The 25846-nt window shown below is 43.0% G+C and overlaps 1 protein-coding gene across 2 annotated transcripts in view; it reads right to left on the reverse strand.

Moving 5' to 3' along the window:
• Positions 1-5034: 5034 nt before the first annotated feature.
• The window catches only part of TAFA4 (TAFA chemokine like family member 4), a 97379-nt gene continuing 76567 nt past the window's right edge, over positions 5035-25846 (reverse strand). Inside the window, exons 4-6 of one of the 2 annotated variants that reach the window (XM_054179711.1) lie at positions 25471-25626; positions 10888-11012; positions 5035-5447 (exon numbers count right to left, since the gene is read on the reverse strand). In XM_054179711.1, coding sequence (XP_054035686.1) covers positions 5436-5447; positions 10888-11012; positions 25471-25626 — 293 coding nt within the window. In that variant the 3' untranslated portion in view covers positions 5035-5435. Of the gene's footprint in view, positions 5448-10887; positions 11013-14808; positions 14887-25470; positions 25627-25846 lie in introns of those variants that run through there. The other variant, XM_054179782.1, reaches the window with a different exon arrangement.

Consider the following 25846-nt stretch of genomic DNA (forward strand, 5'->3'; position numbering starts at 1 on the left):
GACCAGAAAGCCGTATTCACTTCCAGGACTCATTTTGGGCTGGTAAAATGCAACAGTGGCCTTCCACAGCCTTGAGCCTCTGCATTCAGTGCAGCCTGCAGTGACTTTTCTGGCAAATTTTCATTGCCCATCATTTGGTATAAATGATTGTAAGACAAACTTTTTATCTATCCTGCCAAGGCTGCTCTTTTGAGTGCATGTAATTTCTATTGGTATTAATGGGAATGTCACACACAGAGCCAGGGAGAATAGCCCCTGAAGTATTCTAACAGCAATATTAATTGCTCCTGGAGGGTGGCTTTGTCCTCATCACAATACTAAAGCTACAGCATTTTATTTAATGCAAAAGTTCTCTTGAAGGTTGGCACAAGCTGTTATTCTAACCTATTACCTCTGTGAATTTTCATCCAAATTAGGAAAATCTGGTAAGAGAAACTTATTCATACAAGGTTCTGGGCTTTAAAGCACAAGCTGAAAACATTGCCCAGGTACTTTTCAGTTTTCTTTTGTTTTTACAAGAGTAACTGTTAAACAAGCAAAACACACAAAGAAAATCAGTGGGAGATACACTGCTTATTTATCAGGGGGAAAAAAATACTTGGAAAAGACCTCCAGGTTTTATGATTGTGCAGATAATCCTGCTTTTGCAAAGGGGATCTAGTTGCTCAGCTAAACACTGAAGCAGCCAAGTGGAAAATAGTGCATACTCTGTGTTTCCAGGTGTAGGAGTCTCATTTCCATGCAGTGAGAATCCCTGCAGCCAGAATCTTCAAGCAAGTATTCTCATGAACTCAACACAACCAGCATACTCCAACCAAGCTCCAAGGTGAGCAGTGCCATTCTGTGTCTAGACAGAACTAGCACCATATTGTAGTGGGTGGGGACACTGTGAAAAGCAGCTCTTTAAAGGGCATTACTATAGTTTAGAGGCATTTATTTCTCCTAAATACTTTAAAGTTGTTTGCTTGTTTTTTTTACAGGCTCATACTCCAATAGAAATTTAAATGTCTATTGTTATGAGTTATGACAGAAGTCAACTGTTCTCTTACCTCAGTGTCCATTTGGTCTGCCAGCAAATTGTTAACCTCCAAAGACACTTCCTGTTGCTGTAGGTTTTGTTAGGAACTAGCTCTGGAGAAAATGTACAGCAAATATAAAAATTATATTCACTCTCTTCAGATACAAATTCTAAAACAAATCCTTGAAGATAAGAGACTTGGAGGTCAATGGAAAATGGAATAACCTCTATCATGGATTTAATAGAGCTGTAGGATGCAAGAGACACCTTACAGTGATTTCTATTAAGATAATTTATTTTCTAGATAAAGAAAATCCCTTGTGTCTAGTTTAATCTATATATCAAAGCATTATTTTGATACCACAGATATTTCTTTATGAAATTGGAGAAGATAAGGGGGGTGGTGAGGAAATGGCTAAAGACCGAACAATGGCACTTTCTGTTCGAAACAAGATAGGATGAAGGTTCCTCACCAGCCAGTCTTGGTGGTGTTCAACCATGGCCTTGCAAAGAGGCACATGGAAAAACCTAAGCACAGGTAACAGGCAACACCTCATGACCTCATCACTTCAAAAAGTAACAGTGGGGGATGTTGAGCAGCACAAACTTCAAGGCCAGTCTCAAAGGTAGACTTGAACAAACAGCATCAGCAAAGAGGTATGAGCTGAAAAAAAGCAAGCCTAGAGTATTAGCCAGGCACTTGCTGACTGAATTGCTGGCATGATGCAGCTATGAGAAAGGTAAAAGCAATGTAGGCTGTAGAAAGTGAAGTACTTGCAGCAGAGATGGGGAAGTGCTAATAACACTCGAGAAAACTGGCAATGGTAGATGTCAAACAAAGTGCAGAATTCTGGCAATATTACTTCAAAAAAAAAGGTTTTCCTAAATTGCTAGGGATGCAAAGAGGGCTAGACAGGGGGGTGGGAGGGTGGAAATGAGATGAAGAGGCTGTGGTTGTTTTATGCCTAATGAAATGTCACCTGGGTGAACAAAAATACCTCTGAGTCATCCTAATGAGGAGAGAAAAGAATGCAGTCAAGAAGTAAGATATAGGTATAATCAGGACATAATCAGTTCAGCATGGATATTAGAATAATATCTCATCAGAGAAGTGTCTGCCACAATCTTTGTTAGAAATTGTATGGCAAAACATTGCCACTTTAAGACCAAAAAGATTACTTTCTGAACCATATGAGGATACAGTGCCAGCTCAAACAAAAGTCTGGACATGATGACCCAAGGGTTTTAGACCCATGGGAGCTTAACAGTGGGATGTAAGCTGAGGTTCCTATGAGATTGCAAGCATGCTGCTTATGAAAAACACTCTTCTAGAACAAGCAGATAAACAAACTCAGTCATTTACAGAGGGAACACACCAAGAATCTGGGACACTGATCTCTTCCACTAACAGAGCTGTTGGCAAAGACTTTAATTTTGCTATTGCTCAGCAGAAGAGCAATGCTGGTGTCAGATGCCAGACAACAGAATTAGAAGAGGCAGCAATCCTCCCAAAAGAGACAGGCATATATTACAGCATTTGTGCAATAAGTCAGAAAAAGCAGTACATCAACCCATGATCCTCTGGAAAGAAGCTGCTTTCAGAATATAAAATCTCTGTCATGGGCTAAGCATCTCAGGAAGCAAGTCATTCATTTGGGCTGTAATTCATAATCCTGTGCTATCAAACTTACACCATAGTTTCCCCCTTCCTTAGCAGAAGCAAAAGCACCTTCCAGGTGGCTATTCCGAGGCATGTAACTTAGTGTATCCCTGTTGGGTAAGCATGTTACATGCTATAAACAGGAAACCAAGGAGTTTTGGTTCTGTTCTCAGTTCTGCCACAATTCCAATGCATGACCATTGGCAAGTAACTTATTTACTTTGTATTTACCCTCAAAAAAAAAAAAAAAAAAAAAAAAAACCCAAAGAGAGAAAAATAACATCTTTTTCTCTGAACCTCTTGCTTGTCCAGTTAGAACATCTCAGCATCTCAGCATTTTCACAGAATCACCAAGGTTGGAAGAGACCTCAAAGATCACCAAGTCCAACCTGTCACCACAGACCTCATGACTAAATCATGGCAACAAGTGCCACGTCCAATCCCCACTTGAACACCTCCAGGGATGGTGACTCCACCACCTCCCTGGGCAGCCCACTCCAATGGCTAACGACTCTCTCAGTGAAGAGCTTTCTCCTCACCTCCAGTCTAAACTTCCCCTGGTGCAGCTTGAGACTGTGTCCCCTTGTTCTAGTGCTGGTTGCCTGGGAGAAGAGACCAAACCCCTCCTGGCTACAATCTCCCTTCAGGTAGTTGTAGACAGCAATAAGGTCTCCCCTGAGCCTCCTCTTCTCCAGGCTAAACAACCCCAGCTCCCTCAGCCTCTCATCGTAGGGCTTTGCAGAGCAGTTACCTAAATAAATAGAGTCTAGGAATGGGTGAGTGTTGTACAAGCAGGAAATGGAACTCATCTTCACTGATGAAACTGTCAAATATATATGCACAGAAACAGGAGAAATAGTAAAGGCAATTTTAAAATTTAATCATCAAATCAGAACAATGGAAAAATATTAGGAATGTGGAGCTCATTAGGGCAAGCACAGTCTATTAACTGTTCAGCTGTCCAAGCAGAGAGCAGAAAATCTCTTGTTTACTTATCACCGAGTACAATGACCACTATGATCCCAGCTGTAACCAAATACAAAATTGAAAGTGAACTAAACCAGAGAAATCCAAACTAAAATAAACCCACAGGGCCAGATCTTCCCACCACTTACTTCCATGGGCTTACCTGGCTGAACACTCCCACTCACTCTAGCAAATCAAAAGCTAATAAATACTACTATAAACAGCTTCACACTGCTGATGGTTTCTTTCCCATAAACTAGAAAGCTTACACAAGATGACCTAAATTAGCACCACACTTGGTTTGTTTTGGGTTGTTGGGGTGGGTTTTTTTCTGTCTATATAAAAATTAGATGCACACTGTTACCCTAATATTGACATAAAGCATAACAATGAACTCAGTAGCAGGGTCAGCAGCAGTTCATCTGCACAATAGCCGTCTGCATCACTGCATTTCAGTCTGTTTGAATGCATCTTAAGTCACAAAATGTTGGAATGGGGAACAGACTGGCTACAGCTGCACCTCCACTCACTGTTCTATTTATGAAGACTGATGACAAAAAAAACTGCAACAGGCAAATAAGAAGAGGAGTATGAAATGCATCGACAATAATGTGGAACAATTATGTGTCACAAAAAGTAACCACTTGGAAATTCAGTGTGTCAAGGAACTGGACATTTAATTATCATAATAATTCTAAACAAGAGCTAATTGAAACTGAAGATTCACTTTTATCTGGAAGTTTGCTTACGAATTTTAAGTATGTTACCTATTAGGATATAACCAATGCTATGAAAATCCAAATGACTCTCCTTCCAGTCAGCCTTCCTTATGCAGTACAAGCATGCTTTCCTTTTTTCTTTGGAGGCATCTGAATGAATATTTCTAGCTAATGGCTAAATTCTTTTCCATATCTAGATTCAAAGAGGCAAGGAATATGTATACTTTGCTATTCCCCTAGAGAATGGATTTATTTTGGGACAAGAAAAGCTATGTCTACTTTCAATTATTTTTTTCCCCTCTCTCTTCCCATGCTTTCCTGCCATCACTTATGAATGTAAAAGTTAAACTACCTATAAACTAGCTAAGGAAATAAATTTAATTGCACAGACATAAGCAAAGTATGCCCTACAACAAGAGCTACTGATTTGTAAGTTCCATCTTGTCACCTTCATACAACCTCGATAGCTACTAAACCACAGTTGAAAACACAGTAAGACATAATTTACTAACACTGTCCTCTCAACTCACTTAGCATTGGGATCAGCTTTGCATTTTTATGCTGTGCTGTAGGTAAGAAGCACCTCAGATGAATCCATAGAATCATTTAGGTTGGAAAAGACCTTTAAGATCATCTGTACCAGGTCTAACACAGGCATTTTACATGTTACATTCATGACCTAACCTCATTCAATCAATTTTACATATCTTAGTATCATTAAGAAAGTCTTATCCTCGGTGCACTGCAGAAGTTTAAGTATATGCTTCCACAAATTTCTGCCAGGTGTCACATCCTTGGGAATGCCAGGTGCATTTCAGGTAGAGCCAAATCTCCTTGCTTTTTTTTTTCTCCCATGTGAAATTAAAATGTACCATACTGTATAGCAAAATCCAAGTCCAGGAGCTGCAGCCACAATTGAAAGGAGAAGTATTGTCCTTTTTGCTGACTCATTTTGCAAGTTCAAAGAATGAAGTCAAAGGGATCATCACAAAAAAAAAGGGTCTCTGTGTAACAGCCAAGCAACAGTTGCACATGTCATTGTTCTGGTAGTGACCCACAGGCTTATTCTTTGCTACCGTGTTACCTAAAAAAAGAAGAGGAAAGAGTTACCTACACAGAATCAGGATGATAGAAAGAGGATGACAGAATGTGCTTTGCTGATGCAAAGAAATTGCACACATGAATACAAGAGGAAGAAACTTGCCCCAGCCATGCCATGATACCCTGCAGAGAAACAGAATCTGTATGTAATTGCATGTCACTCAGTAGTATAAGGGAGACTTGCAGATGGAAATCTCCCTCTGTTTTATTTTGCTTAGCACAATTTTCAACACCAATGCCTACAGCACAAGTGCACAACTTCCATCCCAAAAGCTCACTCATGCCAAATGCTACCCATTCCCAGCGGTCCATCTTAAGGGAGGAAACTAGGGATCAGGTGAATCATTGTCTGCGGGTGGGAGGAATTGTTCCTGCAGCAGAAGCCACTTCCAGCTAATACATGTCCCACAGGATTCCATAGCCTCCTCACCCCCTTAAAGCCATGTGCATGCTGGGTCAGATGCCAAGAAGACCAGTGGCATTCTGGCCAGTATCAGGAATTGTGTGGCCAGCAGGAACAACAGGAGGTCATTCTGCCCCTGTACACTGCACTGATTAGGCTGCACCTCGAGTACTGTGTCCAGTTCTGGGCCCCTCAGTTTAGGAAGGATGTTGACTTGCTGGAACAAGTCCAGAGAAGGGCAACGAATTTGGTGAGGGGTTTGGAACACAAGCCCTATGAGGAGAGACTGAGGAAGCTGGGGTTGCTTAGCCTGGAGAAGAGGAGACTCAGGGGTGACCTTGTCACTCTCTACAACTACCTGAAGGGAGGTTGTAGACAGACGGATGATGGTCTCTTCTCCCAGGCAGCCAGTACCAGAACAAGAGGACACAGTCTCGGGCTGCACCAGGGGAGGTTTAGGTTAGAGGTTAGGAAGAAGTTCTATACAGAGAGAGTGATTGCCCATTGGAATGGGCTGCCTGGGGAGGTGGTGGAGTCGCCGTCATTGGAGGTTTTCAGGAGGAGACTTGATGGGGTGCTTGGTGCCATGGGTTAGTTGTTTAGGAGTGTTGGATTGGTTGATGGGTTGGACGCGATGATCTTGAAGGTCTCTTCCAACCTGGTCTATTCTATTCTATTCTATTTAGGGATGTGTGTGCAAGCCTTAGTGCACAAACCCAGTGGGTATGGCTGCATGCTGAGGAGGGTGCAGGTCAGATTTCCCATGCTGGAAATGGGTGAGAACAGCAGCCTGCAAGGAGGAAATCTGTGCCATCTCTGCTGTGTAGTGTCTTGACATCTTGCAAAACTAAACAGACACACAGCACAGAAGTTTTTGTTTCCTTCCCTGAGGTAACTGAAGTAAGATCTTCAGCATTTCACATTCTAACTGTCCCACTCAGCTGCTAACTATTCATCTAAATGCTGAGCAGTGTCAGGAGTGCTTCATGTATTTCTAAGTCACTCTAATATTTCCACAACATGAAAAGGTAGAGGACTTAAAATTGATTAAGCAGCATTTCCTCTTTCAGTATGTAATTAACCTGTGGAAGTCATTGTCCCAACTAGCACTGATCCCAGGGTCTTAGAAAGCTTTAAAAATTGATTAGAAATTTAAATGGTAATGAGATCATCTTATTAACAGAGGGAAAAAAAAAATACAGAATGGATCCTAATTCTCATGTTTTAGACATAAGCCAATTATTAAACTGGAAGGATTTCATGAATGTTTACATTGTCTGTAATTGTCCACAAGGGTTTAGCTGTGACTTTCTGATTTAAGTGTCCCAGCACTGAGACACCATGGCTGCTGCATGCTGTGGGTTACCAGTCCGATGGTTCATACAGTCCTCTCTGTGAAAAGTTTGAATAGTGCACCTAGAATGTATTTTGCAGACTGAGTTGGGACAAATCTCTGGTTACTTTTTAAAATAAACAAATAAAACAAAAAAAGTGAAATCATCCTTTCCTTCCTGAGAGGCCTTGAGCACAAGCCCTACAACGAGAGGCTGAGGGAGCTGGGATTGTTTAGCCTGGAGAAGAGGAGGCTCAGGGGAGACCTTATTGCTGTCTACAACTACCTGAAGGGTGGTTGTAGCCAGGTGGGGGTTGGTCTCTTCTCCCAGGCACCCAGCACCAGAACAAGAGGACACAGTCTCAAGCTGCACCAGGGGAAGTTTAGGCTCGAGGTGAGGAGAAAGTTCTTCACTGAGAGAGTCATTAGCCATTGGAATGTGCTGCCCAGGGAGGTGGTGGAGGCACCATCCCTGGAGGTGTTCAAGTGGGGATTGGACATGGCACTTGTTGCCATGGTTTAGTCATGAGGTCTGTGGTGACAGGTTGGACTTGATGATCTTTGAGGTCTCTTCCAACCTTGGTTATTCTGTGATTCTCCCTATAACACAACAAAAATATTGCCCCTTTATTTTCCTTCTATTTCAGTACTACTTAGGCCACAAGTTTCCATTCTCAATCTGGAGTTTCCATGACTTATTGCTTTTGTGCAGCAACTGTATCTTAGTAAACAAAGAAAACCCCACACAAGACAGGCAGAGGAAATATGGATCACAGAATCAAAGAATGCACTGGATTGGGAGGGACCTTTCAAGGTCATCTAGTCCAACAGCCCTGCAGTAAAAGCACGGACTTCCCCGACTAGCTCAGGTGCCAGAACAGGTTCTGCAGCACAGCTTTTGCTGTCCAGCAAGCAGCCATCTACATATAAGCTTGTCATCCTGTTCTTCCTTAAAGTACAGGGGAGAGAAAGAAGTACCTGTGGGAACAGTCTTGTGAATGGGCTCAGTCACATCACTCATTTCTCCTTACCTGATTTGGAAGAATCTTAGCCATCTCTGCTTGGATGCACGTACCTGTAGTGGCTCACAACCCACAAAACCTTGGACGAATGCTACCCCTTCTTACTTGTAACAATAAGGAAGACAAACTGCATGATTTCAGACTGGTTCTCAAGATGTGCAATACTGAAAGTTAGCTACAAGAGGAACGACAATTTGGTGATAATATGACAAGTCCTCAGCTTTTAGAAATGTCACTGCTGCTGAGGATATAGCTCTGTTAAATCTCAGTCTCCTAAAGGAAGTCTTCAGAGTTCATTTAGTGACACTGCCAGTAAATGCATGAAAAAGCTTTCATGGGTCACCCCAAAGTGTTTAAAAACATGAAAGTAACTATTTCCTGTAGTATCTCACTGCCAGTGTTGGAAGAATTTCTAGCAAAGAGTAATTAAAAAGGGAGGAACCATCCTCAAGGCATTCTGCCTGTTCCCTTCCCTAACATGGCAAATCACCAGTTAAAGGTTAGGGCTCTCTTGTGTCATTTTAGTGCAACGTTTAACCACTAACTTCATTATTCATATCTAGATTTCTATTGCTGCAGTACTCCAACACTGCAATCAGAATCAGGATCTCCCTTACAGTGTTGCTAAGCACACACACACAAGAAAGTATAGTCGTGACTTAACGTGTTCAAATCTAAACCAACACAGTGCAATAAAGAAAACCAAAACCATGCAAGGGAAATGAACAGTTCTCATGTCAGTAATACAGTAGAATGATTCATGTCTAAACACAAGTGCCAGGTCTTTCCTTATCTTTTCAGTTAAATGACCCTCAAAGAAATCTCCTCTGGTGATAAATATCAATGCAAAAGGCATTACTCCACATCCCAGCAAAGCAGAGGAAGAGTTTAATGAAACAATGTTTGCCCTCATATTGCTACTCTCTGACCTCTGTTAGACCTAGACAGGCTCCCAGGAGTTGATTAATTTGCACAGTCTAATTGCAGCCAGGATGACTGTTCCACACTAGCTTTAGAAAGATGTCCCTAAATGAATGCACTACCATATTCTGTAGTTTGCTGGTTGCAATAACCCAGATTTGCAACAATTCCTCTGGTCTTAAAGACAGGAAGAGGGTTTATTCTATTCTATTCTATTCTGGACTGATTGGTTTGGTCAGGCGTTTTCAGTGAGCCTAACACCATGCATCATTTCTAACTGAACTTTAGAACACCAAAATACAGAATAAACCAGGTTAGAAGAGACCTTTGAGATCATTGAGTCCAACCTATCATCCAACACCATCTAATCAACTAAACCATGGCACCAAGTGCCTTATCAAGTCCCTCCTAAATACCTCCAGTGATGGTGACTCCACCACCTCCCAGGGCAGCACATTCCAATGGCGAATCACTCTTTTTTTGTGAAGAATTCCTTCCTAACATCCAGCCTAAACCTCCCCAGGTGCAGCTTGAGACTGTGTCCTCTTGTTCTGGTGCTGTTTGGAAGAAGAGAACAACCCCCACCACACTACAGCCTCCCTTCAGGTAGTTATAGACGGCAATAAGGTCTCCCCTGAGCCTCCTCTTCTCCAGGCTAAGCAACCTCAGCTCCCTCAGCCTCTCCTCATAGGGCTTGTGCTCCAGACCCCTCACCAGCTTTGTTGCGCTTCTCTGGACATGTTCCAGCAACTCAAGATCTTTCCCAAACTGAGGGGCCCAGAACTACACACAGTACTCAAGGTGTGGCCTAACCAGTGCCACCACAGCTGTCCAAACCATTGACTCTTCCATTCAGATTTTTGTACCGTTTTCACTCCTCAAAACCGTCAGGATCAAACATCCAGTTCTTAAACATTTTGCTTCTTAATGCAGACTATGACCTAATTCACAACATTCATTCCCACCTAGAGGAGGCTGCAACAGAGAAAGCAAAGCACATCTTCCCTTGCTATTGCTTCCCAAAGACTCCAAATTCTTAGCATATTTAGATATGCAGTTTGCTATGAGTTGTTGAACTTCAATGCAGGGAACTAATTTTAGATTGTCAAGCAGACAGAGGACATGGCATTTTCTCTCTGATGACCATTAATTAAGAAACAGGATAGAATAGAAAAGATTTTGTTGGGTTTTTTTTAAAGGCCATCTACAGAATTGCCTGTAATTAGAAATTATCTGAACCATCCTGATTTCTAGCCATACTCAGGGTCCCACAGTTACCACTGACATCAGGGCAGATTCTCAACAACTTCCAAGACAGGCTGCCAATGCCAAAAGCTGAAAGGACTTTCCAGTATCACAGTAAACTAACTTTAAGTGATGCTGGTAAAGACCTTGGATCTGTGTGCTCAGTCTGCAGACTGAAAATTAATCTTGGAGCATGATTATCCCTCTAGCACTGGTCACAACAGAATGGTTTCCTTGATCACTAAACACTGAAGCAGGGCTTTCTCCACTTTGACCCCAGTGCTCAAGAACTTAACAAGGGGTGACAAAGGGAAGGTTCTGACTCAATGAAGTAGTGATTCTGACTCAACATTCCCCTCTCTGAGGACAACTGCATTAACCACCCCTTCTCAAAACACTGGGGAGTCCTGTGCTGGAGCTCACACCCACATATGCAATGCAATAAGCAAGTGCTATCAGCACACTGTCACCTTTAAATATAGGCGCTCGCTGTACTTGCCTTTGTGGTTTTGACTTTATTTCCACTGCTGCAAGACCAACCTGAGTAGTCTGGTAGTACTTTACAGTCTTCTCCATCCAAACAAGGGTTCATGTGACACCACCACTTCTGTAGGACAATGGAAGCTAGAAAAAGAAACAGGAAAGAGAAATAGAAAACAATCAATTATTTTTATTAGCGCTGGGTTTAGAAGGGAGGTTGGCTGTGCAACTGTCAGTTGTTTGGTTTCAAAGGGTAGAACCAACAGTTTTAATAGCTAATCACACTGATTGTGTTTGAGCTAAAAATGTGGTCAAAACCCTTCACCAGCACCTAGAAAGGTAGATGCAAATGGTAAAAACAGACAAGCGCTGCCAGAGACTGAGCAGCGTTTGAACTAACCTCTCCAAGTGCCTTTCCATTTCCAGTGACTACAAAGAGGATTTGCCTCCTTCATTTACATGCTTCAGCCAAGTGCCTGCTGTAAGGTAGAAAGAAACTTAAGCTTCTTGTTTAACCCAGATATGCATATGCCAGACTGGACGAAGAAACACCAGTTTCTCCCTTCACTGGGTGAGAAAATAGAATTGCACAGAGATGTAAATACGTGAGGTCTGTCAGGAAATAGCACAGATAAGAGGGTAGAAACCACAGGATAGCAGTAGATTATTAACTAAAAACCTACTTGGTTACACTGCCAGCTTTCAGGACGCTTTGGAAGACTGCAGCAGTACACCTGAGCTGTGCAGATTTATTACTTTTCTAGGCAAATTTCCACTAATAAGACCATGCCTTTTTGTTGTCACAAATGTACTCATGGCTTTAGAATCATAGAATTGTTAGGGTTGGAAGGAACCTCAAGGATCATCTAGTTCCAACCCTGCTGCCATGGGCAGGGACACCTTGTGCTAGATCAGGTTGCCCAGAGTCACATCCAGCCTGGCATTAAAAGCCTTCAGGGATGAGGCTTCCACCACCTCCCTGGCCAACCTTTGCCAGTGTCTCACCACCCTTATGGTGAAAAACCTCTTTACATCCAATCTGAATCTACCCATTTCTATTTTTTTCCCCATCCCCCCTAGTCCTATCACTACCTGACACCCTAAAGTGTCCTTCCCCAGCTTTCTTGTAGCCCCCTTCAGATACCGGAAGGCCACAATTCAGTCTCCTCAGAGCCTTCTCTTCTCCAGACTGAACAGCCCCAGCTCCCTCAGTCTGTCTCATAGGAGAGGTGCTCCAGCCCTCTAATCATCCTCGTGACCCTTCTCTGGACATGTTCTAGCATGTCCAGATCCTTCCTGTAACAGGGGCTCCAGAACTGGACACAGTGCTGTAGGTGGGGTCTCACCAGAGCGGAGTAAAGGGGAAGAATCACCTCCCTCGACCTGCTGGCTGTGCCGAATACTGCTGTAAGCAACTCATCAGCTTTCCCACAAACATCTGCAAACATCTGCATGCATTTCTCAGCTTTGCATCACTCATGGGATTCATCAAAAGCCAGAAAATTATGATGAAATATGCCAGTTCACAATCTCACATCAGTTAAATTGGATTTCAGAATAAAATACAGCTTAAAATGTTGGTTTAGTTCCTCTGCATTATGCTGCTGTGTGCACAAAATACTGGATTGCATGCTTTAGAATATCCCACACCCAAAAGAGATCAACAAGAATAATTTAGTCTACTCCTTGTAAAGCACTTTTGTGGTGTGGTTGGGTTGGTGGGTTGTTGTTTTTTTTGCTTTTAATTTCAAGGTGGATTTGTACATCTGCAACCTTCAAATGAGGGTGACAAGCAGCCAAGCTGACAGCAGGATATTGCTGAAATGTTCATTCAATTACTTTTGTTTTGCACTTTCACTCTAAGCCTACATGAAAGGCACAATGAAAAACGTAGTGCTGGAACACCGGTTAGGCTTCTAGAAACTATTTTTCTCAGTCTCATAAAGCTATAAAGTAAGTGCAGGATCCTTGTCACCAGCCATTGGGATCTTGGGTCATTTGCCTTGCTGCTGATTGATTGTTGACAAAGCAGGTGAAAGTTGGCTGAGCTTCCTAGGAAGGGAGGGATCATTTTCACTCCAGCCATAGGGTCCATTTATCTATTTTATCTGCTTTAACTCTCCTGTTTTCTAAACATACCACATTTATTTCAGGTAAACATGAGCAAGTCTGGAAGGGCCGAATCAGGAAGACTGAGGGCATGCACAAAGGTCCCTAAGCAAGATGGTAGCAAGCTAGTATTGTCTTCAGAGCACTGTTTCAAAGCCAGAAAGTCCTCCTGTGAGGTCTGACTACCCCATCACAGAGCTCTATTCTATGTATTCTCTGCTCAGTGCTGTTGTAAGCGTGGATGTGGTGACAGGTTGAGACTCCATTCTGACACGTGAACATGCTTTCATATATTTAGTGCTACCACAAATTGTGAGTTTGCTTTCAGGTTTTGAAAACCACCTCTCTCTCTCACTTCCTACAGGTACCTAGAATTCCTTGTGCCTCAGTTATTCTGATAATTACTCACATCTGACCTTGGTTGGGTGCCATCTATTTTGAGACCACAGAAAATGCACCAAACACAGCAGTTTTTGTTTATCTGTACAACCTGCATCAACCTGCTTCTAACCCTTGATTAAAAAGAACAAAAGCATCAGCTGGGCTCAGGAGTGGGTTCACACAGTATTCATGACAAATTATGCCCATGCATCTTCCTTCTCCATGTGAACCACAGGGAGCTGAAGATAGTTAAACTGGTCCATCATCTCCAGCTGTACTATCTTCCATTAAACCAAGTGCAGATGTGAATGGCAAACATTGCTGAGTCAATCTGTAACTCAGATCCACAAGCTCTTCAGTAGACTGCATATTTCACCTTCTAGTCATCTCTTGTTTAGATATTTTCTTAGTGACTCCTACCCTTTCTGCTGCCTGATTTCTATTCTGTGCAGATACCTCTCTCCTCAGAGCAATGGCAGCACTTTGAATACTTAATACACATCTCATTCCATTAGCTTCCAGCAATTCCTCAGTTCATTGCTGTAACAATCAACTAATTCTTACATCCATTTTATGTCCAATTTCTTCGTAGTTGCAATGTCCACTCTGCTGATCTGTGTGTCCCAGCTGGCTGTAGCTGTTTGTGTCAAACACACCCTTAAGATTAGTCCATTAGAATTCCCCATCAGAGCCTTAGGCTTATCTACAGAGCTAGAGGTCTTTAACTACTGTTGACCCTGTAACTGTGCAGACTCACTGGAAGACAGAGAGGCTTCCTCTCCTGTTCAAACTGAGGCACTCTTGGAGAGATTTCAACAGACGACTTTTCTATGAAATGAAAGAGAGGCCTCAAGCACAAGCCCTACGAGGAGAGGTTGAGGGAGCTGGGGTTATTTAGCCTGGAGACAAGGAAGCTCAGGGGAGACCTTATTGCTCTCTACAATTACCTGAAGGGAGGTTGCAGCCAGGAGGGGGTTGGTCTCTTCTCCCAGGCAACCAGCAACAGAAAAAGAGGACACAGTCTCAGACTGCACTAGAGGAGGTTTAGTCTCAAGGCGAAGAGAAAGTTCTTCACAGAGAGGGTTGTTAGCTGTTGCAATGGGCTGCCCAGGGAGGTGGTGGAGTCACCATCCCTGGAGGTGTTCAAGAGGGGATGTGGCACTTGGTGCCATGGTTTAGTAGTCATGAGGTCTTGGGCGACAGGTTGGGCTTGATGATCTTTAAGGTCTTTTCCAACCTTATTGATTCTATGATATGATTCTATGATTTTACTCATACACAGCCACCCTCATGAAGGGAGAGGATATGGCTTTAGTTTGACATTACCCAACTGATGAAAAAAAAAATCAGCCAAAGACTAGCCAGAAATAAATCTAGGCACTGATGCTAGATAAAGTGACTCCATGGAAACAATAGGTTCATAGAAAGTAAAGGCAAAAAGTGCCAATACCTCATCTCATCTTGCCTCATGCAGCTCACTGTGTTGTCCTCCAGTTGTGTGTGCCTACACAGTGTCTTGCAAGCTGACCTGGAACAGGTGAAGAAAGAAATTTCTCCCACTGTCATTTTTTCCTAAGAGTTAAACAATTTCAGCATGAAACACACAGCCCTAGTTTTCTTTCCCTTCTGTCTTGTTTTCTTCTCCCACATTACAGCACCTGTTAGCAATCATCATTTTCTCCCTGTGAAGGTACTAAGCGTGCTGCAATCCAGTAACTTTTCAATCTTCTGCCTGATAAGCTGAGCTGATTGAACTTCTTTAGTTTCACACCACAATGCATTTGTCTTCATTAATGCAGTTATTTCAAACAGGTTCTGCTTCCTGTGTCTAGGATTGTGCTGTGTGCCTGCCTTGGGCTTCTCCTTAATTACTGCTTTACCCCACCAGGTGAAATCCATACATATTTTTGCCAGGATAGATTCTGTATTTGCTTTAGGGTCACTGCTGAAAATGCTGCGGTCAGGTACTGAGCTAAGCACTGTGAAATCTCCATAGGTGTCTATCTACCTCTTCTACTGATGACTCTGGGCAGAGGTGTGGGCTTGAGGTATGAGCAATGCCTGGCACTGAGCAGTGTACACAATGGCATGTGGTTCGAGATTAAACAGCTTACAAAAGATAAGACTTAAACCCTCAAATGTAGTTAAGAACCAGCCCTTTGGCTGAGTAAGCTATACATTGTATTCCAAGGTAACTTGGAGAGCAGAGGCTTACATGTGCCAAACCCAGAAATTATCTGTATTAATCTTGAAAACTTCTCAGCAAATGACAAACCTCTTTTCAGAAAGCCACATAAACTCTTGTGATCTGTACTCCAGGAATTCCTTGCTGACTGGATACCCTATCAGCTTCTCCATTACATGCACAGGACTGAGATCAGTCTCAGTTGCCCCTAAGTATCTAGACCATGCTGCATATCCTCAGGGCACAATACCAGTGCTTTTCTAGTCTGTTCCAGGTATTCTGAAATACATTTCAAATTACAACTGACCAGAGATCTATTAGCCAGTTCTTTAGGGCTCCAAAGCACTCAGAATCAGAAATTCAGAAGTATAAGACAAAAACCACAATTAAACAAAGTTGAATCACAGCAGATGTTGGCTACAACCTTCTCTAGTTAACAATAAGTTGGTAAGTAAGAAGATGAGGAGATACTTTCTAAATGGAGAACTGTGGTACTGATCAGCCTCAGCACTACCAATGTCAATATCACAGTATCACAGTATCACAGTAACTAAGGTTGGAAGAGACCCCAAGGATCATCAAGTCCAACCTGTTCCAACAGACCTCACAACTAGATCATGGCACCAAGTGCCACGTCCAATCTCCCCTTGAACACCTCCAGGGACGGCGACTCCACCACCTCCCTGGGCAGCACATTCCAATGACGAATGACTCGCTCAGTGAAGAACTTTTTCCTCACCTCGAGTCTAAACCTCCCCTGGCACAACTTGAGACTGTGTCCCCTTGTTCTGGTGCTGGTTGCCTGGGAGAAGAGACCAACCCCCTCCTGTCTACAACCACCTTTCAGGTAGTTGTAGAGGGCAATGAGGTCACCTCTGATATTTTCTCTGATATTTTCTCTGATATATTTCAGGCGTTATGGGCATACATGATTTCTTTCAGGATTTCTGTGTGTTCTACTTGAACACACAAATTGGTACAGTCTATAGTCTGGACAAATCCACTGGATTATGCTTTCTAACATAAATTTTCAACACATTATCCATTCTACTGTATGTTTCCTTTTATTCTTCGAATACTGACACAACATTAGCATCCTTTTGAATTCTCAAGTACTCTGAAATCCATTCAAAAACAGTGGGAGGGAAATCTTCTCAGCTATTTCTTCTTTTATACATTTCTTATGTATTGATTTTTGGTTTGTTTTTTTTTTTTATTCTATATGCACTCTTCCCTTCAGTCTGTTACCCAGATGGGCTTTCAGCAGAAATTGTCTTTTCTCTTCATTATGGTTCTTTGGCCGCAGAGAAAATGCTTAATTCTTTAGTCCCATTCACATTTTTTCCAATCTGAGTGTTTCTTCCTCATAAATTCTTGATCTAATGCAATTGCCTGGATGGAGGTGATTTGGCTAGTGATGATTTGCTCAGAAGCATTTAGCACACTTAGCTAAGACAGCCACTCCACAGACAGAAGTTACTAATGTTTTATCTTCTTGGCACTAGCTCTAAGATAAGCTGGAGGTACTTACTCAGAGATGTTTATTTCTATAAAGAAAATGGGCATAAACAAAATCTCATGACTACTTTTAATGTAATGTAGTCATTGACAGAATGAGTTGGCTTTTGCTAAGCAAAATTTTCTGTAGCTGCAGTCTAGTATAGCTGTGATTGGAGGCAGGGAATGCAGGCTGTGTGCTCTGTCCTCTATATATTTAAAGTCTTTCATCCTCTATATATTTAAAGTCTTTCATGTTCACTGGTGGCTTTTTTCTCTGAGTTCAGTGGCTCAGTTTATCTACAGCAGCATCTCTCAAACTACTAGATGGGCCTGTGCTTGGAAGCTGAAATAATGGAAAATGAGGTGTGTATGTGTACAGAAGTAGCCTTGGTTTTTTGTTTGTTTGTCAATAGCCCTCAGAACTAAGTTCAACTAAACAAATGACAGAGTTTCTTGTTGCATGCATCCAAAATGCAGCTAAGTAAGTGTGTTATCATGGACAAAGGATTAAAAAAATATATACCTTGATCAAAAGAGCTTTTGCCCTGTAGTCTCAGCTAGTCTACAATGAGTGATTTTTTTTCCTCTGCTTGTAAAAATGCTAGGAAGATCTCAAGTCTGTAAGAAACATTGATTTTCACCTTCATATCCTCCTTTCTGAATGATTTACTTTGACTTCTCCTACTACCAATATTTAAAGTTTCCAAGATGAAAGGCACTCCAGCAATGCAAAGCACTCTATAAATGTCAGCTGGGCCCCACAACACAGTACTACTGCACAGCATGGGAAAGGACTGATTCATAGCACTAAAGGCAATGAAAACTTATTTCTGTGTTTACAAGAATTAGCTAACTTTTCTTTTCCTTCCTGCACCACTTCCACACATTTTTCTTGGAACTCACATCTCTTCATCTGTAACAAAGCATCTAGTTTCCCACACACACTTAGTGCATACTATGAGAAAACAATATCACTTCTATGTGCAGGTGTGTGCCTGAATGTAATCAAGCAAACATCCACTCTGCCTTGGTTCAAAAGTGAGGCCTTCCTGACATTTTGGTAGCTGTGAATATTGGTACACATATCCACTACTCTTTTTGAGCAGGGCTTAGCCTTAACATATAGAGCTGCTCCAATAATCTGCTTTAAACCTGACCTGTTGTAAAATTCTTTAGCATCTGTCAACCTGCTTCAAAATGTTAACATCAAGCTGACCTATGACTGTATGCTAAAAACCATGATGATGGGCTTGCCTATTTCATGGCATATATATATATATATATAACACAAAGGGGCTCAGTGCCCAACGCACATCAAAAAGGAGCTCTGTTTGACGAACTAGGCTCTACCCCCACCCAAATTAACAAAGAAGCTGACACTGAAATGCAGTGGGATCTAGGTCAGGAAACCCATATCATAGAATCATAGAATCAATAAGGTTGGAAAAGACCTCAAAGATCATCAAGTCCAACCTGTCACCACAGACCTCACGACTACTAAACCATGGCACCAAGTGCTAAGTCCACTCTCCTCTTGAACACCTCCCTGGGCAGCACATTCCAGTGGCTAACAACTCTTTCTGCAAAGAACTTTCTCCTCACCTTGAGACTAAACCACTCCTGGTGCATTTTGAGGCTGTGTCCCCTTGTTCTGGTGCTGGTTGCCTGGGAGAAGAGACCAGCCCCCACCTGGCTACAACCTCCCTTCTGGCAGTTGTAGAGAGCAATAAGGTCTCCCCTGAGCCTCCTCTTCTCCAGGCTAAACAATCCCAAATGTTGCAAGACATATGTTGCAAGACAGAGAAAACTAAGGGGGTGGGGGGGGAAGCCAACTAAATTTAAAACTTGTACAATACTGTTATTGACCAAAATACAAGGTCAAACCATTCTGTCAATGACTCAATTACATTTAAAGTAGTCAAGAGATTTGGCTTATGCTATTTTCTTTATGGGAATACACACCCTTGAGTAAGTACCTCCAGCTTGTCTAACAAGCTAAAATACTAAACACAGATACATAAATTTCTAATGAGAAAGGTTTATTCTTCTTTTTTTCTTAATTAAAAATAAAATTTAAATTTAAAAGAAAAGGGTCATAGCAGAAAGCTGCTCAATTGTCAGGTTTGAGTACTGAACAGAGGGGTTCCAAACCCCTCACCAACTTTGTTGCTCTTCTCTGGAACACGAGCTCTATGAAGAGAGGCTGAGGGAGCTGGGGTTGCTTAGCCTGGAGAAGGGGAGGCCCAGGGGAGTCCTTATTGCTCTCTACAACTACATGAAGGGAGGCTGTAGACAGGTGGGGGCTGGTCTCTTGTCCCAGGCAACCAGCAGCAGAACAAGAGGACACAGTCTTAAGCTGTGCCAGGGGAGGTTTAGGCTGGAGGTTAGGAGGAAGTTTTACACAGAGAGAGTGATTGCCCTTTGGAATGTGCTGCCTGGGGAGGTGGTGGAGTCACCATCGTTGGAGGTGTTCAGGAGGAGACTTGATGGGGTGCTTGGTTCCATGGTTTAGTTGATTAGGTGGTGTTGGATGATGGGTTGGATGCAATGATCTCGAAGGTCCCTTCCAACCTGGTCTATTCTATTCTATTCTATTCTATTATGGTAAGTACAGGTTGCTAGACTTTGCAAAGGTCCCAGACCATTGCAGTCTTCCATAACCTGGAAGCATCTATTTCTTGAGCAGCCTTACTTTCTCATGAAGCATCTACAGTGTATGGCCAGTGATGTTCTTGTCTGGCCTAAAGGAAAGCTGGAATCTGGTCATTGTTTCCTGGGTTGCTAACACTGAAAGAGAACTCAGACCTTCATTTAAACAGAGTAAGAAGAAGCAGATTGCAAAATCATTATGCAGATCTCACCAAAATTAATTGTAATTATTTAATTATATAACAGTTCATTTGTTTGGTCAAGAAAGGAAAACATAATTACATCCTGATAGCTTTACAAAGGCTGCTGCTCTGCATAGAACATGAAATAGGATCCCATTTACTCTGCTCCAATGGTATTTTTGGAGCTACCCAAAAGAGAGCTGAAGAGTAAACCCTCAAAAATTCAAAGACAATGCTGAGAGGCTGGATTCATTCTATTTCCTATTGGTTTCCAGCATGACTTGCACGAATTTATTTCCTTTTTGAATGGAAGGCAGCTAAAATCCAAACAGAATGCATTTCCTAAATTCAAATAGAAGGTACTTCATGACATCTGCTACAAAAACTGCTGAGCACTAAACTGCATTCATCAACGATTCCAATAAGAACATCCCTTTATGTATCACTGGAAATTGTCTACCTTGACAAAAGAGGTGGGTGGCACTTTCTGGACACATATTCAGTGACCACAAACTACATTAGTTTCGTATTTTGTCCAAAGACAGTTCAGCACATAAACAATTTGAGAGTGGTCAGCTGCTCAAACAGTCATGACAGCAAGTTTGACAGAAGAATTCAAGGAGTATCTGGGTGATGCTCTTAGTCATATGATTTAGTTTTAGCCAGTCCTGTGAGGAGCAGAGATTTTGATTTGCTGATCCTTATATGTCTCACCCTCCAATGTGAGATATTCTGTGATTTGAGATAGGAAATGCAATTGCCAGCCACTGTGTAATGAACAACAGCACAGAGGGAATTGCTGCCCTGATGTAAATGATAACTACTCCTGGATGAGGTCTGAAGTTGAAAGAAAAGACTTTTAAAGACTACTACAAGTTGGTTGTTCTATAATGTATTTTCTTTTGATTAAAAAAGTAACTCTGTGCTTTGGGTATGTCCTTCCCTTGAAGCTCAGAGCAAAATATAAGCAAATTAAACAGCCCTGAATTCAGTAAAATACGTGCTGGAGAAGAAAATGAAAAGTCTGTATCAGAATGAAATATAAAAACTCAAGACAGTATAGAATTCTACTGAAGGATATGTATCACACACAGTATCACAGTAACTAAGGTTGGAAGAGACCCCAAGGATCATCAAGTCCAACCTGTTCCAACAGACCTCACAACTAGATCATAGCACCAAGCGCCACGTCCAATCTCCCCTTGAACACCTCCAGGGACGGCGACTCCACCACCTCCCTGGGCAGCCCATTCCAATGACGAACGACTCGCTCAGTGAAGAACTTTTTCCTCACCTCGAGTCTAAACCTCCCCTGACACAACTTGAGACTGTGTCCCCTTGTTCTGGTGCTGGTTGCCTGGGAGAAGAGACCAACCCCCACCTGGCTACAACCACCCTTCAGGTAGTTGTAGAGGGCAATGAGGTCGCCTCTGATCCTTCTCTTCTCCAGGCTAAACAATCCCAGCTCCCTCAGCCTCTCCTCATAGGGCTTGTGCTCAAGGCCTCTCACCAGCCTTGTTGCCCTTCTCTGGACACGTTCAAGTGTCTCGATGTCCTTCCTAAACTGAGGGGCCCAGAACTGGACACAGTACTCAAGGTGTGGCCTAACCAATGCAGAGTACAGGGGCACAATGACCTCCCTGCTCCTGCTGGCCACACTATTCCTAATACAGGCCAGGATGCCATTGGCCTTCTTGGCCACCTGGGCACACTGCTGGCTCATGTTTAGGCAGGTGTCAATCAGCACCCCCAGGTCCCTCTCCGTTTGGCAGCTCTCCAGCCACTCTGACCCCAGCCTGTAGCTCTGCATGGGGTTGCCGTGGCCAAAGTGCAGCACCCGGCACTTAGACTTATTAAATGCCATCCCATTGGACTCTGCCCATCTGTCCAGTCGGTCAAGGTCCCTCTGCAGAGCCTTTCCACCCTCTAACTGACTAACATCTGTTCCCAACTTGGTGTCATCTGCAAACTTGCTGATGACTGACTCAACCCCCTCATCCAGATCATCAACGAAGATGTTAAAGAGGATGGGGCCCAGCACTGATCCCTGGGGGACGCCACTGGTGACTGGCCTCCAGCTGGATGTGGCACCATTCACCACCACTCTCTGGGCTCGGCCCTCCAGCCAGTTCCTAACCCAGCACAGAGTGTTGTGGTCCAAACCACGAGCTGACAGCTTAGCCAGCAGTTTACTGTGGGGGACGGTGTCAAAGGCCTTGCTGAAGTCCAGATAGACTACATCCACAGGCCTCCCCACATCCACCAGACGGGTCACCTGATCATAGAAGGAGATCAGGTTGGAGAGGCAGGACCTGCCCTTCCTAAATCCATGTTGGCTGGATCCATGTATAGAGCAGGAGAAAACACATCTAATCCTGAGGCTAAGGAAATACAGATTCTGTGGTACAGCAACCAACTGTAGTCTCAGATACTTGCAAAAATAAGTGAAGCATGCTAAAGCATTGCCCTAAGGGATGAGGGGGAATCAAAGGCTTCACTTTAGAAACCAAAACTTTTATATGCATAATATTTTGTCATATTTAATTTCAACTATACTTGAAGGAAAAAAAAAAATAAACAGCTACTAAATTATTTCTGCCACTGTTTGCCTTCACTGAATTAAGCATCTGCAGTATGGTGCATTTATATCTTTCTGGCACACAATGATGGTGTCACCTTTGCAGTCCTTAGGCAAATTTAAAGCAATGCCTGATCTATAGAATAGAATAGAACAGAACAGAACAGAACAGAACAGAATAGAACAGAACAGACCAGAGCAGAGCAGAGCAGAGCAGGTTGGAAAAGACCTTCAAGATCCTCGAGTCAAACCTATAATCCAACAATATCTAATCAACTAAACCATGGCACAAAGCACCCCATTCAGTCTCTTCCTAAACACCTCCAGTGATGGTGACTCCACCACCTGCCTGGGCAGCCCATTCCAATGGCCAATCTCTCTTTCTATGAAGAACTTCTTCCTAACATCCTTAGCCTGGAGAAGAGGAGACTCAGGGGTAACCTTATTACTCTCTACAACTACCTGAAGGGAGGTTGCAGTGAGGCAGAGGTTGGTCTCTTCTCCCAGGCAACCAGTACCAGAACAAGAGGACACAGTCTCAGGCTGCATCAGGGGAGGTTTAGGCTGGAGGTTAGGAGGAAGTTTTACACAGAGAGAATGATTGCCCACTGGAATGGGCTGCCTGAGGAAGTGGTGGGGTCGCCGTCGCTGGGGGTGTTCAAGGCAAGGCTTGACAGGATGCTTGGTTGCATGGTTTAGTTGATTAGGTGGTGTTGGATGATAGGTTGGATATGATGATCTTGAAGGTCTCTTCCAACCTGGTTTGTTCTATTCTATTCTATTCTAAACCTCCCCTGGCACAGCTTGAGACTGTGTCCTCTTGTTCTGCTGCTGGCTGCCTGGGAGAAGAGACCAACCCCCATCTGGCTACAACCTCCTTTCAGGTACTTGTAGACAGCAATAAGGTGTGCCCTGAGCCTCCTCTTCTCCAGGCTAAGCAACCCCAGGCTCCCTCAGCCTTCCTCATAGGGCTTGTGCTCCAATCTCCTCACCAGCTTTGTTGCCCTTCTCTGGACACGTTCTGTCTAAGAGTATTTCTGCTGTTTGATTTGTCACCCAAAAATATAGAAGGTACTTCTGATTCGACAAAAATTACTTAGTAAGTTACAAAGATAGATCTGATTGTGTTCCTGATTGTGTCCCAGAGGCATGAAAAGAGTAAGCAGATTAAAATAAATAAATAACTAAAGCTACTTTCTTAAGTAAGAGGTTCTCAAAACTGACAATAGATTTTGAAGCATTTGTTTAATATTTAACATGAAATTATTGTGATTTCATGGGAAATAAAAGGAATAAGAAGAGTTGTGCCTATGGTGAATTAATGAAATGGGGGAATCTGCTAACTTCTAGACTTTTAGTAGAAGAGAAATATAAACATTTAACAACAACAAAAAAAGTATGCCTTGGAGTAAGTGTTTGCTGAGTTAATAAGAGGAGCAGCAGCCTTTCCAGCGAAGAGACTCTGATAGTGGAAACAGAAGAAGGGTAACCCTCAGTTTCTGAACTGCTGGTAAGCCAGAGAGGAAATTGGTGCTAGGTGCAGAGTGAACCTCAGGGAGGTTAAGTTTTATGCAGCCTCAGAGCACCTGGTCAATGTTACAATCAAGGTAGGATTTTAACTTCAGTGTGCATAATCAATTTAATTATTAATTTCAAACAAGTTATGCTGCTGAAAGCATAAGGATGGCAATGTTCATCTCTGTTGGGTTTTCAACATATGCACAGGAAAATTATGGACTAAGGCAATTTATTACCACATTTTTCCAGAGAAGAGCAACAAAGTTGGTGAGGAGTTTGGAACAGAAGCCCTACGAGGAGAGGCTGAGGGAGCTGGGGTTGCTTAGCCTGGAGAAGAGGAGACTCAGGGGTGACCTTATTGCTCTCTACAACTACCTGAAGGGAGGTTGTAGACAGACGGATGTTGGTCTCTTCTCCCAGGCGGCCAGTACCAGAACAAGAGGACACAGTCTCAGGCTGCACCAGGGGAGGTTCAGGCTGGAGGTTAGGAAAAAGTTCTGTACAGAAAGAGTGATTGCCCATTGCAATGGGCTGCCTGGGGAGGTGGTGGAGTCGCCATCACTGGAGGTTTTCAGGAGAAGACTTGATGGGGTGCTTGGTGCCGTGGGTTAGTTGTTTGGGTGGTGTTGGATTGGTTGATGGGTTGGACGCCATGATCTTGAAGGTCTCTTCCAACCTGGTTTATTCTATGTATTCTATGTATTCCTTCTTCAGGGAGGTGTCCTAGCTCAGATGCTGTCTCCTATACAGCTGCTTGCTTGCTCTGCTTTCCAGACTCTAATGTGTTTGGGGTGATATCACACACACACAGAACACATGCAGACACACACAGAACACACACAGAATCACCAAGGTTGGAAGAGACCTCAAAGATCATCAAGTCCAACCTGTCACCACAGACCTCATGACTAAATCATGGCACCAAGTGCCACATCCAAACCCCTCTTGAACACCTCCAGGGATTGTGACTCCACCACCTCCAACACAGGAAATTAACTACATGTGAGGCATCATTGTAGCCCTCATGTCCAACATAAGAGCCTATTAGGCATGTAAAATTCATTAAGAGAACAGCTCTCAAAATTTGACATCCCAGCATTATTTGCATGCCGAATCTCAGGGACGTATTCATTATCCAATGAATTTTTAGCCAAGCTTCTAAGTCTAAAGACAATTGGAAGGGTTAACACCTTAAGCTTGATTTTCTTTGCTTATGCTGTTTCCAGAGTAGTTTTAAAGGATAATTCTTGTGTGAAAAAAAAATAAAACAACCCTAAGTAGTTTTGTTGGCACAGACACGAAATGGACGAGTACATATATTAAGAGGATTAATTACACCCAGATTCATGCACAGACTCATTATCATCAATGCACAGAGATGTTTCCAAAGTTAACAAAAGGAAGGATTACGCTTTTGAGGCAGCGGGAAGTCAAGCAATCAAGGAGACTAAACTTCTCAAACGATCTTAATGAAGCAGGAGCTAGCAGGAGAATGCTTACCTTCCACGCACGAGGGCTGAGCCCTCGTCGTCCCAGCCACCTGGCCCGGGAAGCAGGAGCACTTGACTGTCTGGGAGCGTTCTTCAATCCGGTTCTTATTGCAGCAGCGGTGCACCGCCACAACCTCGCACGTCCCTTGCTTGACTTGGTGCTGGCCTGATAATTGCAGAGATCAGCCGTGGGGAACAAAACAAAACATGAGCTTGCAAAGGAAAAGCTACTTTCTACGGTTGTACAAGATAAAGCAACCCCACTTTAAATCCCAGGGAGATGAAGGGGCAAAATCATCTTGTAGGACCTGGCTTATTCTCCAAGATTATCCTTTTCACAGGCTCATGGAGTGGTTTAGATAGGGAAAGACCTTCAAGATACATAG

This window comes from Dryobates pubescens, chromosome 1 (genome assembly GCF_014839835.1).
Source record: "Dryobates pubescens isolate bDryPub1 chromosome 1, bDryPub1.pri, whole genome shotgun sequence".
NCBI classification, from domain to species: Eukaryota; Metazoa; Chordata; class Aves; order Piciformes; family Picidae; genus Dryobates; species Dryobates pubescens.